The following is a 15,922-nucleotide window of genomic DNA, read 5'->3' as shown; positions in this document are numbered from 1 at the left end:
ACATCCCTCCACAAAATCCCCCTCCCCGAGATCCCACGTCCCCATGTCCCCTCTAGCCTCACCATGATCCCCCCTTGATGCGCCCCCTCCGAAATCCCCCCTCCCCAGGATCCCACGTCCCCATGTCTCCCCTAGTCTCCCCAGGATACCCCCTGGATGTGCCCCTCCATCCCCCTTCACCGGGATTCCCCCTCCCCATGGCCGGCGCAGCCCCTCAAAAATCCCCCCTCCCCGGGATCCCTCATCCCCATGTCCCCCCTAGCTTCCCCAGGATCCCCCCTCCCCACAGCCAACACAGCCCCCACCTGGGCATCCCTCTCCCCTTGGCTGGCATGGCCCCTCTAGCCTCCTCCTCTTTATGGTCAGCATGGCCCCACCAATTCCCCCTCCCTCCAGGGCTCCCCCAGGCCCTGCCCCATGGCCCCAGCAGACCTGGCGCAGGCTGACGCTCCAGATGCAGTGTTGCCAGCCCCCATCGGCCCCCTTGGAGCTGAGGCAGGCGTGGCAGGAGCTGTGGTTGTGGCAGGGTGTGGGGCAGGCCAGGGGGGGCGAGGACTCCACGGGCATAGGGGAGACGTTGAGCAGCGAGTGGCTGAAGCATGTCCAGTCGTAGGTGGGCTGCACGCTCAGGATGCGCCGCGTCTCGCCTGGGGGCAGGTGAGATTCCTGGGAGACCCCCCCTCGTATCCCTCGCCCAGCCCCAGATCCGCCCAGGTCCCCGCCGCCTGCTCTCCCAGGTACCCACTGCCCTCCGCTGCCCTCGCCCTGCCCCTGATCCATCCTGCCGCCCTCTCCCCAGGTACCCCCTGACCCGGGCGGCAGACCTGCCCCACTACCCCCCATGGTCCCCTGAAGCCCCCACATCTCCCTGGCCCCCACAGCCCCTGATCCATCCTGCCGCCCTCTCCCCAGGTACCCCCTGACCCGGGCGGCAGACCTGCCCCACTACCCCCCATGGCCCCTGAAGCCCCCACACCTCCCTGTCCCCCACAGCCCCTGATCCATCCTGCTTCCCCCTCCCCCAGGTACCCCCTGACCCGGGCGGCAGACCTGCCCCACTACCCCCCATGGCCCCTGAAGCCCCCACACCTCCCTGTCCCCCACAGCCCCTGATCCACCCTGCCGCCCCCTGCCCTGGGCCGCAGACCTGCCCCACTACCTTGTCCCCCTCCGGCCCCTGCAGCTCCCCGCCCCCCGGCCCCATACCGGTGCGTTTGAACTGGCGCGTCCACATGCACTTGCCCGAGGCGGTGCAGGCCGGGCAGTCAGCTGCCTCACACGAGATCTCCGAGCAGTTGCTGGCCACGAAGATCTCACGCTGGTTAATGCGACAGTCGTTCTCCGACGTGCAGCTCCCGGTGCTGCCGATGCAGGCGCCCTCAGGGCAGTTGGTGCACCACTTGCACTGCGGGGGCGCCTGGGGATGGGGGTCAGGGCTGGCCGGGGGCGCCTCTCCAGCCAGTGCCCGCCACCCCACTGCCCTCCCGACGCCCCAGCCAGCACCCCAGTCCTCTCCAGCCAGCACCCCCTGCCCCACTGCCCTCTGCACCCCACAGCCAGCGCCCCAGCCCCACTGCCCTCCACACACCACAGCCAGAGCCCTAGCCCCGTCCCCACCGCACTCCTAGCCAGCACCCCCTCCAGCCAGTGCCCCACCCAGCTCCCTTCTGTGCCACCCAGCTCCCCCCAGGAGCAGACGGGGGAGCAGCTGGACACACACTCACCATGGTGCCCGACCTGTGGCTCATGGCACGGGGGTGCCGGGCCAGACACTCGCTGCAGGTCCTCAGGCGTCGGCACTCGTCTGCCGACCGCGGTGTGGGGAAGCAGGCGGCCGCCCCGGCCGGGCAGCCCAGCCTGTGGGAGAGACCAGTGAAACAGGGAGGCCACAGCCCAGCCCCCACCGCTGACCAATGCCTCCCCAGCTGCCCATAGCCACGGCCTGGTCCTGCCCATGGCTACTGTAGGAACCAGGGCTCACAGCCCCCCCCTGCCCACTTACCTCCTGTGACGAAGCAGGGAGTCCCTGTGTGTGCCTCAGTTTCCCTGGCATGGGGTGGGGAGGACGGTCTGCTCTCAGGGCAGAGAACGGCTGGGGGGGTTTACAAGGGGGCTCCTGAGGGGGCCGGGGGTCTCCCTGGGGTTAGAGTGCGGCTGGAACCCAGGGCCTGGGTCTGCACAGGGGAGGGGTCATTGGAACTGCCCCAGGGGGCTCGCATCTGCAGGATCTGCTGGGCCGGACTCCGGCAGGGACCCTGGGGGGGCCATCCTGGAGCCCATGGGCTGCCTCTCCCCAACCCCGGGACCTGGTGATAGGATACAGACCCCCACACACCTCGCCCCACTCCCCCACCAATAGCCACGCCCCTTCTAGTAGGGCCACGCCCCTACTCCCTCACCCCACCAATAGCTTCCTCCCATCTCTTTCCCCCGGCCTCAGCCCTCCTCCATCCACCAATAGCCACGCCCCCCAGGCCCCACCTCTCGGCGGCGTCGGCGGACAGGCAGCTGTCGCGGCACCACGTGCAGCTGGCACTCGAGCGGTTGCAGGCGTCGGGGCCGGGGAAGACGAGGCAGGGGTCAGAGGGCACCGTCAGCACAGCCATGCGCCCCAGCGCCACCCCGCTGAACCCCCCGGAGACGTAGATCCGGCCCCCGACCGCGGCCACCGCGTGGGCCACCGACTCGTTCATGGGCACGTCCACCACCGCTGGGCCTGGGGGAGAGACCCTGGGTAACCCCGGGTGAGCCCCCCACTGCCAGGCCTCGGGGAGAGACCCCGGGTAACCCCCCCACCACTAGGCCTTGGGGGGCAGGCCTGGAGGAGAGCGAAGGGCCCCAGGTAACCCTGCCAACCCCAGCGTGGGGGGAGAGCAAAGGGCCGCGGGTAACGGAGGCAAGGCTGGCAGTAGGGGGAAATCTCACCCCCCCATTTCCTGTGTGGCTGGGGGTCCCCTCCCCCTTTGTGTGGCTGGGGGGGTGTCTCCCTCCCTCGCCCCCCCGTTACCCGTCTGGTTGGGCAGGATCCAGGTGTTGCAGTTGAGCTGGTAAAGCAGCAGGTGGCTGGTGAAGTCCTTGGTCTCCGTGCGGCCCCCAACCACCACCATGGTGTCCCGCAGCACGGCAGCCGCGTGGAAAAAGTGAGACAGCGGCTGGGAGACCATGCAGGGTCAGAGAGAGCTGGGGTCAGTCCTCCCCCCACATCCCCGCTGTGCCCCAACCCCCCCCAGCCCCATAACACCCCAAAACCCCACCCCCTAACCTCATAATCCCACTGCACCCAAAAAAACCCTGCCCCCACCCCCACATCTCTGCTGTGCCTAAAACCCCATCCCCCTAGCCCCAAAACCCCACCCCCACAGCCCCGTTGCGCCCCCAAGCCCCCTTCGATAGGATGAGTCTTGTGGACAAGGGAGAAGTGGCAGATGTGGTATGCCTAGACTTTAGTAAAGCATTTGATGCTGTCTCGTATGATATTCTTATCAATAAATTAGGCAAATACAATTTAGATGGGGCTACTATAAGGTGGGTGCATAACTGGCTGGATAACCGTACTCAGAGAGTAGTTATTAATGGCTCCCAATCCTGCTGGAAAGGTATAACAAGTGGGGTTCCGCAGGGGTCTGTTTTGGGACCGGCTCTGTTCAATATCTTCATCAACGACTTAGATGTTGGCATAGAAAGTACGCTTGTTAAGTTTGCGGACGATACCAAACTGGGAGGGATTGCAACTGCTTTGGAGGACAGGGTCAAAATTCAAAATGATCTGGACAAATTGGAGAAATGGTCTGAGGTAAACAGGATGAAGTCCAATAAAGATAAATGCAAAGTGCTCCACCTAGGAAGGAACAATCAGTTTCACACATACAGAATGGGAAGAGACTGTCTAGGAAGGAGTATGGCAGAAAGAGATCTAGGGGTCATAGTGGACCACAAGCTTAATATGAGTCAACAGTGTGATACTGTTGCAAAAAAAAGCAAACGTGATTCTGGGATGCATTAACAGGTGTGTTGTAAACAAGACACGAGAAGTCATTCTTCCGCTTTACTCTGCGCTGGTTAGGCCTCAACTGGAGTATTGTGTCCAGTTCTGGGCACCGCATTTCAAGAAAGATGTGGAGAAATTGGAGAGGGTCCAGAGAAGAGCAACAAGAATGATTAAAGGTCTTGAGAACATGACCTATGAAGGAAGGCTGAAGGAATTGGGTTTGTTTAGTTTGGAAAAGAGAAGACTGAGAGGGGACATGATAGCAGTTTTCAGGTATCTAAAAGGGTGTCATCAGGAGGAGGGAGAAAATTTGTTCACCTTAGCCTCCAATGATAGAACAAGCAATGGACTTAAACTGCAGCAAGGGAGATTTAGGCTGGACATTAGGAAAAAGTTCCTAACTGTCAGGGTAGTTAAACACTGGAATAGATTGCCTAGGGAAGTTGTGGAATCTCCATCGCTGGAGATATTTAAGAGCAGGTGTGATGCAGTAGGGACGGTCTGTGTGGGGGCGACAGAGCCGGGGAAGACTTTAGGTGAAGAACAGGACCTAAGCCTGTAACCTGAGCGGGGGGGGGGGGGGGGGGTCAGCACCTTTGCCCGGGAAGCTGGACAAAGGAAGGGGCCGGCTGGAGGGAGTTAGTTCAGTTTCGGTTTTGGGCTAGGTGGTTGGAATTCAGGGAATCCCAAGCTAGGGAACCCAGAAGGACTCGATTGAGGGGTCCTGGTTGTGCCTCCAAGCTCTGCTGTATCCTTCCTTCCTCTTGTCCAATAAACCTTCTGTTTTACTGGCTGGCTGAGAGTCACTGTGGGTCCCAGGAAGAGGGGTGCAGGGCCGGACTCCCCCACACTCCGTGACAACTGGTGGCAGCGCCGGGATCTACTGCATCCCGTGGATGGTGCTTCCTGCAGTAAGTGACAGGGGAGCAGCAAAACGAAGGGGGTTTGATGGGGACCAGGTGGGCTGAAGAGACAGAGAGCGACTGTTTCAGGAGGCGATTAACCCCTGGGAGCGTGTGACCAGAGAGAAGGACTTTGCAGTAACAGGGTCCCCTGGGGGGATTGCAGGAGCAGTCTCAGGGGCGGAGGAGCTTGCCGCTCGACCCTGGGAGAGAGAAGGATTTTTGCAGTAGCAGGGTTCCCCGGGGGATTGCAGGAGCAGTCCCAGGGGCGGAGGAGTCTGCAGCTCGACCCTGGCAGAGAGGGGGTGACCTGAAGAAGGGCTGGTGCACGAGGGTCTCCCTGGAGCCGGTGGGAAGCTGAGAGCACAGGCCGGCGAGTGGCCAGCAGGAAGATGTATGCTAAGTGCCTTAGGAAAGACCTGGCGGAGCTGTGCAAGCAGAGGGGGCTGCGCACTGGGAGGTCCACCAAAGACCAGCTAATTGCTCAGCTGGAGGAGAAGGATCACTTGGGTGAACCGGGCCCTGTCCCTGAGGGAAGCTGCCCAGCGGACGCAGCGTGGGCCCCGGGGCCTGACATGGCTGGGAGGGGCCAGACTGCTGCCGAGGACACCCCAAGACCCTGCCCACCTATACCTAGGGGAGGGGTTGGGGGAAGCCCAGTGAATACCGAGGGCACCCTGACCCCCGCGGCCAGCAGGGGATCATCCCGGCGGAGCTCCCCATCCCTGGAACAGATGCGGATGGAACATGACAGGGAGCTGAGACGGGAAGAGCTCGAGTTAAGGAGGCAAGAACTGAAGGAGCGAGAGAACCAGCGTAAACACGAGGAGAACCAGCGCCAGCGTGAGCTGGAGGAGAACCAGCGCCAGCATGAGCTGGAACTGGCCCGGCTGAGGAGCAGCGGGGGCCCCAGCTGCAGTGATCTAGGGGAGACCCAGGACTACAAAGAGCTTTGATAAGCACTTGCTGCCCCGGCGTAAGGAGGGGGAGGACATAGATACCTTCCTGACGGCCTTTGAGAAGGCCTGCGAGCTGCACAGGGTTGACCCTGCAGACAGGATCGCAGTTCTCACCCCCTTACTGGACTCCACAGCCGTGGAGGTGTACAGCTGACTGAAAGGGGCGGAGGCAGGGGACTACGAACTGTTCAAACAGGCCCTGCTCCGCGAGTTTGGGCTGACTCCTGAGATGTACCGGAAAAAGTTCCGGAGCCAGCGTAAAACCCGTGAGGTCACATACCTACAACTGGTCAACCGGGCGCAGCGGTATGCCCGCAAGTGAACAGCTGGGGCCCGAACTAAAGAGAACCTGCTTGACCTATTCATACTGGAGCACCTGTACGAGCAGTGCCCGTCCGACCTGAGGCTGTGGTTGATGGACCAGAAGCCGGAGAACCCGCAGCACGCAGGCCAGCTGCCCGACCAATTTGTGGACAGTCGGGCAGGGAGGAGTCTCAAAGGAGCAGGCCTGCCTCAACGCAGAGAGAGTCATCATGGGACCTCCCAGCGGGGTCCTATGGAGAACCCCCCCAAAAGGGGAACATCCAGCGGCAGGTCCATCCGACCCACTCGAGGGGACCCATGAGACATGGGCTGCTATCGCTGTGGCCAACGAGGCCACATACGGGCCCAGTGCCCCAAGCTCAGGGACAGACCAAGCAGACCCAACCCGCAGAAGGTTGACTGGGTAAAAACCCAATCGGAGGAGGGGCTACATTTCCAGGAAAGAGGGGCTGACAACATACCACCTGTGAAGGAAGGAGGAGGTTCCCAGGTCAGCTCCTCTGTGGGGCTGGATGCTCCAGGCTCTGATTTTTTGGTTTACAGGGTGGGTGCAGGGCTGCCCCTCCAGACAGAGTGCCTTGTTTCCCTGGAGGTAGATGGGAGGAAGGTCACTGGGTACTGGGACATGGGCGCAGAGGTGACGCTGGCCCGGCCCGAGGTGGTGGCCTCAGATTGGATGGTGCCTGACACCTACCTGACCCTGATGGGCGTGGGCAGGACCCCATTCAAGGTGCCCGTGGCGAGGGTATACCTGAAGTGGGGGGCCAAGGAAGGCCCCAAGGATGTGGGGGTACACCCATATTTGCCTACGGAGATGTTAATGGGGGGGGAACCTGGAGGTCTGGCCAAGCAATGTCCGGGGTGCACTGGTCATGACCCATAGTTAGGGTCGGCGAAGGACACTGCACCTCGACAACAGAGAAGGGACTCTGCCCGAGGTGCAGGACCCTAACCTGGTGGGGAGGGAACGCCCAGGGACACAGCTCAGAGAGGCCGCGGCCTCAGACCCAGCCAGCGAGAGAGAGCAGATCCCCATCCCTGTCCCAGCTGCTGAGTTCCAGGCCGAGTTGCAGAAAGATCCCTCCTGGCGGAAGCCCAGGGACCGGGCTGACCTTACTGCGGTACAGACCAAGAGGAGAGGTTGCAAGGAGAGGTTCCTGTGAGAGAAGGGGTTCCTGTACCGAGAATGGGCTCCCCCAGGGGAAGTAGAGTCATGGGGGATCAGGAGGCAGCTGGTGGTTCCCCAGAAGTTCCGTCACAAGCTGTTGTACCTGGCCCATGACATCCCTCTCGCAGGGCACCAGGGAATCCGGCGCACCAGGCAGAGGCTGCTACAGAACTTTTACTGGCCTGGGGTCTTTACCCATGTCCGACAGTACTGCCAATCCTGTGACCCCTGCCAGAGGGTGGGGAAGGCCCGGGACAAGGGGAAAGCGGATTTGAGGCCTTAACCCATTATAGAAGAAACTTTCCAGAAGGTGGCCATGGACATAGTGGGACCCCTCAGCAAGATGACCCGGTCAGGAAAGAAATACATCCTGGTGGTGGTGGATTTTGCCACTCGCTACCCCGAGGCGGTGGCCTTGTCCTCTATTAAAGCAAACACAGTGGCAGATGCGCTGCTGACAATTTTCGGACGGGTGAGGTTCCCCAAGGAGGTCTTAACGGACCAGGGGTCCAACTTCATGTCGGCCCTGCTCCGGTCCTTATGGCAGAAATGTGGGGTCCAGCACAACTGGGCCTCGCGTATCAAGCCCAGTCCAATGGGCTGGTGGAAAGGTTCAACGGGACGCTGAAGATGATGCTAAAAACATTTATGAACCAGCACCCGCAGGATTGGGACAAGTACTTACCTCACCTGCTGTTTGCGTACAGGGAGGTACCCCAGGAATCTACCGGGTTTTCACCTTTTGAACTGTTGTATGGAAGGCGGGTAAGGGGGCCCCTAGACCTGATGAGGGACGAATGGGAAGGGAAGGCCGCTCCCGATGGAGAGTCAGTGGTGGAGTATGGCCTGACCTTCTGGGAAAGACTGGCCGAGCTCATGGGCCTGGCCAGGGAGAATCTGGCCTGAGCCCAGAGGAGGCAGAAGGTCTGGTATGACCGCACGGCGTGGGCCCGTGCCTTCGCCACCGGGGATCAGGTGATGGTTCTCATCCCGGTGAGGAAAAACAAACTCCAGGCTGCCTGGGAAGGGCCCTTCAAGGTTATCAAGCAACTAAATGAGGTAAACTATGTGGTGGAGCTGTCAAACGGGGCACATCACCGTCGGGTGTACCATGTGAACATGATGAAACCATACTATGACAGGGGGAATGTGGTGTTGGGCGTGTGTGGACATTGGGAGGGGCAGGGAGATGACCCCTTAGTGGATTTATTCCCTGGGACAAAAGCTGGCTCCCCCCTGGAGGCGATTCCCCTCTCTGATCAACTGACCCCGGGCCAGCACGCTGAGATCAGAGGGGTGCTGCATCTGTACCGACAGCTGTTTTCCAACCAGCATGGACGCACTAATTTGACTGTCCACCGGGTGCAGACCGGGTCACATCCCCCTATAAGATGCTCCCCTTTTCGGGTCACTGGTAAAACTGCCCAGGATCTTGAAAGAGAGGTCAGGGACATGCTGGCTTTGGGGGTGATCCAGCTGTCTTCCAGCCCTTGGGCCTCGCCAGTGGTGCTGGTCCCCAAGAAGGATGGGTCAATCCGGTTCTGTGTGGACTATCGAAAGCTCAATGCCATCACCGTATCTGATGCCTACCCTATGCCCAGGCCTGACGAGCTCCTAGACAAGCTGGGAGGTGCTCGGTACCTCACCACTATGGATCTTACCAAAGGCTACTGGCAAGTGCTGCTGGACGCAGATGCCAGGCTGAAATCAGCCTTTATCACCCCTCTGGGGCTCTATGAGTTTCTGACCCTGCCCTTCGGCCTCAAGGGAGCACCGGCCACCTTCCAGCGCCTGGTGGATCAGCTACTGAGGGGGATGGAGAGTTATGCTGTGGCGTATATTGACGACATTTGCGTCTTCAACCAGACTTGGGAGGACCACATGTCCCAGGTTAAACAAGTCCTGGACCGACTCCGAAAGGCTGGGTTAACAGTAAAGGCTGAGAAGTGCAAGGTGGGGATGGCTGAAGTATCTTACCTGGGCCATCGGGTGGGGAGCGGCTGCCTGAAGCCGGAACCAGCCAAGGTGGAGGTGATCAGAGACTGGCCTGCTCCCCAAACCAAAAAGCAGGTCCAGGCCTTTATTGGGATGGCGGGGTACTATCGAAGGTTCGTGCCCCACTTTAGTGCCATAGCCGCCCCCATCGCTGAACTGTGCAAAAAGGGGAAGCCAGACAAGGTGATCTGGACTGAGCAGTGCCAGCAGGCTCTCCGGGCGCTGAAGGAGGCTCTGGTCAGTGGCCCAGTTCTGACAAACCCAGATTTTGACAAGCCCTTTATGGTGTTCACCAACGCCTCAGACACGGGACTGGGGCCGGTGTTAATGCAGGAGGATGAAAAGGGGGAGAGACACCCCATCGTGTACCTGAGTAAAAAGCTGCTATCCCGGGAACAGAACTACGCGGCCATCGAGAAGGAATGCCTGGCCATGGTGTGGGCCCTTAAGAAGCTAGAGCCATATCTCTTTGGGCGACACTTCACCGTGTGCACCGACCACTCTCCCCTGACCTGGCTGCACCAGATGAAAGGAGCCAACGCCAAGCTCCTGAGGTGGAGCCTGCTCCTGCAGGACTATGACATGGACGTGGTCCATGTGAAGGGAAGTGCCAACCTGACAGCGGATGCGTTGTCCCGGAGAGGGGACCCTGAACTTCCCCAGGTCACTGGGCAGAGTGACCCCGCTCAGTTCAGTCTCGAAGGGGGGAGAGATGTGATGCAGTAGGGACTGTCTGTGTGGGGGATGGGAGAGCAGGGGAGGACTTTAGGTGAGGGACAGGACCTAGGCCTGTAACCTGAACCAGGAAGGGGGGGGGGGGTCAGCACCTTTGTCTGGGAAGCTGGACAAAGGAAGGGGCCGGCTGGAGGGAGTTAGTTCAGTTTCAGTTTTGGGCTGGGTGGTTGGAATTCAGGGAATCCTAAACTGGGGACTAAGCTTCCTGAAACCCCAGAAGGACTTCACTGGGGGGTCCTGGCTGTGCCTCCAAGCTCTGCTGTAACCTGTGTTCCTGTTGTCCGATAAACCTTCTGTTTTACTGGCTGGCTGAGAGTCACTGTGGGTCCCAGGAAGAGGGGTGCAGGGCTGGACTCCCCCACACTCTGTGACAGTAGGTTAGATAAATGTCTATGAGGGATGGTCTATCAGGGATTGGACTCGAGGTCCCTTCCAGTCCTACAATCTATAAATTCCTCTAGCCTCATAATCCCGCTGTATCCCAGCCTTGCCCCCACCTCCACCCCCACATCCCTGCTGTAGACCAAAACCCCTGTACCCACAAAATCCTCACCGCTGCACTGCACCCCAAAACCCCCACATCCCTGCTGTACCTCCAAAACCCCACCATCCCGTTGCAACCCCAAGCCACATCCCCCACAACTTTACCCCTCACCCCCATGTCCCTGCTGCACCCCAAAAAACCCTGCCCCCCATGCCCACACTCCTGCCCTGGCACTGCCCCCACCTTGCGGCCCTGGGCGGGGGCCAGCAGGCTCCAGGTCCGGCTGGGGCAGTGCAGGCTGTAGAGTTCGGCGGAAGCCGACACCGTCTCCACGTGGAAACGCTGCCCCCCAAAAACGTACACGGCATCTGTCCCCTCATGGTACACAGCCGAGTGCCCATACAGACCTGGGGGCAACAGGGGGGGTCAGGTCCCCAAACAACAGACCTGGTGGCAGCAGGCAGGGCAGCTGTTGAATCCCCCTTCACCCTGCTGTGTCCCTACACTGGGGTCCCAGCTGCTGCCAGCACTCACTCTCCACACTGGGGGGTACCTGTGGGGGAGTGGGGCCGTGTTTTACCTGTGGGGGGTGGTTCTAGAAACCTGCCCCGCCTGCCAGCGCTTGCTCTGCATGCTGGGGGTACCTGAAGGGTTCGCACCTGTGGGGGGGTCCCGGTCGCAGGCCCCGCCTGCCAGGGCTCGCTCTGCACGCCAGAGGGTGCCTGTGGGCTGGTACCTGTGTGTGGGGGGGGAGGTCCTGGTCGCCAGCCCCGTCTGCCATGCTCATTCTCCACGCCGGGAGGTACCTGTGGGGGGATCCCGGAAACCTGCCCCATCTACCAGCTCCTGCTCTCCACGCCGGGGAGTGGGAGGTTCATACCTGGAGGGGGGAAGGGGGGGATCCCGGCCACTGGACCCTCCTGCCAGCGCTCGCTCTCCATGGCAGGGGGTGGGGGGGTTGTACCTGGGGGGGGGTTGTACCTGGGGGGGGGGGCCTGCCCGCCGTCCCTGCCTGCCAGCACTCGCTCTCCATGGCAGGGGGTGGGGGCTTTGTACCGGGGGGGGTTGTACCTGTGGGGGGGGGAGGGTCCTGCCCGCCGTCCCTGCCTGCCATCACTCGCTCTCCATGGCAGGGGGTGGGGGCTTTGTACCTGGGGGGTTGTACCTGTAAGGTGGGGTCCTGCCCGCCGTCTCCACCTGCCAGCACTCACTCTCCACGGCAGGGGGTGGGGGCTTTGTACCTGGGGGAGGGGGTTGTACCTGTGGGGGGGGGGTCCTGCCCGCCGTCCCTGCCTGCCAGCACTCGCTCTCCATGGCAGGGGGTGGGGGGTTTGTACCTGGGGGGTTGTACCTGTAAGGTGGGGTCCTGCCCGCCGTCCCTGCCTGCCAGCACTCACTCTCCATGGCAGGGGGTGGGGGCTTTGTACCTGGGGGAGGGGGTTGTACCTGTGGGGGGAGTCCCGGCCGCCGTCCCCGCCTGCCAGCGTTCGCTCTCCATGGCAGGGGGTGGGGGCTTTGTACCTGGGGGAGGGGGTTGTACCTGTGGGGGGAGTCCCGGCCACCGTCCCCGCCTGCCAGCACTCACTCTCCATGGCAGGGGGTGGGGGCTTTGTACCTGGGGGAGGGGGTTGTACCTGTGGGGGGGGGGGGGTCCTGCCCGCCGTCCCTGCCTGCCAGCACTCACTCTCCACGGCAGGGGGTGGGGGCTTTGTACCTGGGGGAGGGGGTTGTACCTGTGGGGGGGGGGGGGGGCCTGCCCGCCGTCCCTGCCTGCCAGCACTCGCTCTCCATGGCAGGGGGTGGGGGGTTTGTACCTGGGGGGTTGTACCTGTAAGGTGGGGTCCTGCCCGCCGTCCCTGCCTGCCAGCACTCGCTCTCCATGGCAGGGGGTGGGGGCTTTGTACCTGGGGGAGGGGGTTGTACCTGTGGGGGGAGTCCCGGCTGCCATCCCCACCTGCCAGCGTTCGCTCTCCATGGCAGGGGGTGGGGGCTTTGTACCTGGGGGAGGGGGTTGTACCTGTGGGGGGAGTCCCGGCCGCCGTCCCCGCCTGCCAGCACTCACTCTCCATGGCAGGGGGTGGGGGCTTTGTACCTGGGGGAGGGGGTTGTACCTGTGGGGGGAGTCCCGGCCGCCGTCCCCGCCTGCCAGCGTTCGCTCTCCACACCGTACTCCAGCAGTTGCTTGTTGAAGCCGTCGGCCGGGGAGTAGCCACCGATGAGCAGCAGGGAAATGCCGCGCCGGGGGGTCACTGTGTGTCCCGCCACTGCCGGGAGCAGGGGGTCCTGAGGGAGAGCAGAGCTCAGAGTGGGCTGGGGGCCCCCACGGAAGCAGGGCCACCGGGGGGGGGGAGTGGGGCAATTTTCCCCAGGCCCCCACAGGGGCCCTGCGAGCCCTGGCCCGGCAGTGGTCCGGGTCTTCGGCTGCCTTGCGATGGCAGGAGGCCCGTCAATGCTGCTGAAGATGCAGAGCGACTGAAGGGCCTCCCACCGCTGAAATGCCGCCGAAGGCCCCGACCGTCGTCGGCTGAGTACAAGCACTGCAGCTCCCTCACTTTGCCCCAGGCAAGGCCGGCTCCAGGCCCCAGCGCGCCAAGCGCGTGCTTGGGGCGCATGCCGCGGGGGGCACTCTGCCGGTTACCGGGAGGGCGGCAGGCGGCGCCGGTAGACCTCCCGCAGGCGTGCCTGCGGAGGGGCCGCTGGTCCTGCGGCTCCGGTGGGGAATCCGCAGGGATGCCTGCGGGAGGTCCACCGGAGCCGCGGGACCGGCGAGCGGCAGAGCACCCCCCTACGGTGTGCCGCCGTGCTTGGGGCGGCCCTGGCCCCAGGCCCCCTGAATCCTCTGGGGGACCCTGCGGGGGAGGGGGGAGGGTGCAGGGGTCACAGGGCACCGAGGTCGATGAGTGACATGTCAGGGACCAGGGGTCAGAGGTCACAGGACTCTGGTAGCCCAGCTGTGGTGATCAGGGGCCAGGGCTCACGGGCAGAGTCAGCGTGGGGGCAGGGGTCGGGGTGGGGTTGGTGCTGGGTCAGCACAGGGTCACTGGGGGCCATCACAGGGACAAGGCGGGGTCATTGGGGTCACCACGGGGTCAGGGGTTGTTGTGGGGGGAGGGGGCTGTGGGTACCTGCTCTTGTCTCCACTGCAGGGTGGTGAGGTTGAGCACCCAGCAGTCGCTGGCGACGCCGCCGGCCGTCAGCCCCCCCAGCACCACCATGGCCTGGCGCGCCGGCACGTAGGCTGCGGCGTGGAAGTAGCGGGGGCTGGGCCCCGGCCCCCCATCCTCCGTCCCTGCCAGCATCTGGGTCCAGCGGCGCTCAGGGATGGAGTACCTGTGGGGAGAGACCCAGAGCGAGAGTCTCCCGGAGCCGGAGGGGCCAGAGAGACAGCCTCATCCCCAGAGCCTGGGCGGAGCCCGAGGAAGGGAGCAGAGCCCAGCAGGTCCCAAGTGTGGAGCCTGAGGAAGTGGGCGGAGCCCAGCAGGCTCCAGGGGCGGAGCCTGAGGGGTAGAGCCCAGCAGGTTCCAGGGGCGGAGCCCAAGGAAGGGGGCAGAGCCCAGCAGGTCCCAAGTGTGGAGCCTGAGGAAGGGGGCAGAGCCCAGCAGGTCCCAAGTGTGGAGCCCAAGGAAGGGGGCAGAGCCCAGCAGGTCCCAAGTGTGGAGCCTGAGGAAGGGGGCAGAGCCCAGCAGGTCCCAAGTGTGGAGCCTGAGGAAGGGGGCAGAGCCCAGCAGGTCCCAAGTGTGGAGCCCAAGGAAGGGGGCAGAGCCCAGCAGGTCCCAAGTGTGGAGCCTGAGGAAGGGGGCAGAGCCCAGCAGGTTCCAGGGGCGGAGCCCAAGGAAGGGGGCAGAGCCCAGCAGGTCCCAAGAGCGGAGCCTGAGGAAGTGGGCGGAGCCCAGCAGGTTCCAGGGGCGCAGCCTAAGGGGCAGAGCCCAGCAGGTTCCAGGGGCGGAGCCTAAGGAAGTGGGCGGAGCCCAGCAGGTCCCAAGTGTGGAGCCTGAGGAAGGGGGCAGAGCCCAGCAGGTTCCAGGGGCGGAGCCTGAAGAAGGGGCGGAGCCCAGCAGATCCCAAGGGCGGAGCCTAAGGGGCGGAGCCTGAGGAAGGGGGCGGAGCCCAGCAGGTTCCAGGGGCGGGGCCTAAGGGGCAGAGCCCAGTAGATCCTAAGGGCGGAGCCTGAGGAAGGGGGCAGAGCCCAGCAGGTTCCAGGGGCGGAGCCTGAGGAAGAGGGCGGAGCCCAGGTCCTGGGGCAGAGCCTGCGGAAGGGCGTGGAGCCCTGCACATCCTGGGGCAGCGCCTGCGGAAGGGGGTGGAGCCCAGCAGGTCCCAGGGCGGAGCCTGAGGAAGGGGTGGAGCCCAGCAGATCCCAAGGGCAGAGCCTAAGGGGCGGAGCCTGAGGAAGGGGGCAGAGCCCAGCAGGTTCCAGGGGCGGAGCCTAAGGGGCAGAGCCCAGTAGATCCTAAGGGCGGAGCCTGAGGAAGTGGGCAGAGCCCAGCAGGTTCCAGGGGCGGAGCCTAAGGAAGGGGCGGAGCCCAGCAGATCCCAAGGGTGGAGCCTAAGGGGCGGAGCCTGAGGAAGGGGGCGGAGCCCAGCAGGTTCCAGGGGCAGAGCCTAAGGGGCAGAGCCCAGTAGATCCTAAGGGCGGAGCCTGAGGAAGGGGGCAGAGCCCAGCAGGTTCCAGGGGCGGAGCCTGAGGAAGGGGGCAGAGCCCAGCAGGTCCCAGGGCGGAGCCTGAGGAAGGGGGTGGAGCCCAACGGCTCCCCGCTCACCTGTAGACGTTGCCCAGCAGCCCCTGGCGCAGGGACAGGCCCCCGAACATCCAGAGCGTGGCCTCTGGCCCTTCCACCATGGTGTGGCCCAGGCGGTGCAGGAACCGGCTGGCCGTGTCCTGGGACAGACGCAGAGGCAGGGTCAGGGCCCGAGGGGCCGTGGATGGGTGCTGGGAGGCCAGCACTGGGTGTGGGCAGGGGACGGTGACAGGCAGGGGGCAATGCCAAGCACCAGCAAGGGGGTGGGTGCCCATGCCAGGCAGGGCTATGGTGCCTGGGTGGAGCCGGGGGGATGGTGCAGGCAAGGGGTGGCTGGGCAATGCCTATGCCAGGCAGAGTGTGGGGGGGGGCTGGTGGGGTTGGGGGGGGCTGGGCTGGGCAGGGAGTGCATGAGCAAGTGGTGCCCAGGCAGGGTGGCTGGGGGGTACTTGGGCGGGGGGGCCTGGCAGGGTTGGGGGGCTGGGCAGGGGGGTGCAAGAGCAGGTGGTGCCCAGGCAGGGTGGGGGGTACTTCAGTAAGGGGGGGGCCTGGCAGGGTTGGGGGGATGGCGCTGGGCAGGGGGGTGCATGCGCAGGCAGTGCCCAGGCGGGGGGGGCCGAGGGGGGGG

General features: G+C 63.6%; 1 protein-coding gene across 1 annotated transcript in view; it reads right to left on the bottom strand.

The window, feature by feature from the left end:
• Window positions 1–15,922, bottom strand: part of MEGF8 (multiple EGF like domains 8) — a gene marked incomplete at its 5' end in the record, with an annotated part of 48,686 nt that overhangs the window by 9,447 nt on the left and 23,317 nt on the right. Inside the window, 9 exons of the mRNA XM_030547920.1 lie at window positions 433–647; window positions 1,207–1,417; window positions 1,725–1,857; window positions 2,482–2,716; window positions 3,008–3,152; window positions 10,799–10,962; window positions 12,667–12,838; window positions 13,681–13,885; window positions 15,316–15,434. Of these exons, the coding sequence (XP_030403780.1) occupies window positions 433–647; window positions 1,207–1,417; window positions 1,725–1,857; window positions 2,482–2,716; window positions 3,008–3,152; window positions 10,799–10,962; window positions 12,667–12,838; window positions 13,681–13,885; window positions 15,316–15,434 (1,599 nt within the window). The remainder of the gene's footprint in view (window positions 1–432; window positions 648–1,206; window positions 1,418–1,724; window positions 1,858–2,481; window positions 2,717–3,007; window positions 3,153–10,798; window positions 10,963–12,666; window positions 12,839–13,680; window positions 13,886–15,315; window positions 15,435–15,922) is intronic.

The sequence above is a fragment of the Gopherus evgoodei genome, unplaced genomic scaffold, assembly GCF_007399415.2.
Source record: "Gopherus evgoodei ecotype Sinaloan lineage unplaced genomic scaffold, rGopEvg1_v1.p scaffold_76_arrow_ctg1, whole genome shotgun sequence".
NCBI classification, from domain to species: domain Eukaryota; kingdom Metazoa; phylum Chordata; order Testudines; family Testudinidae; genus Gopherus; species Gopherus evgoodei.
This window is presented reverse-complemented; position numbering and strand designations above follow the sequence as displayed.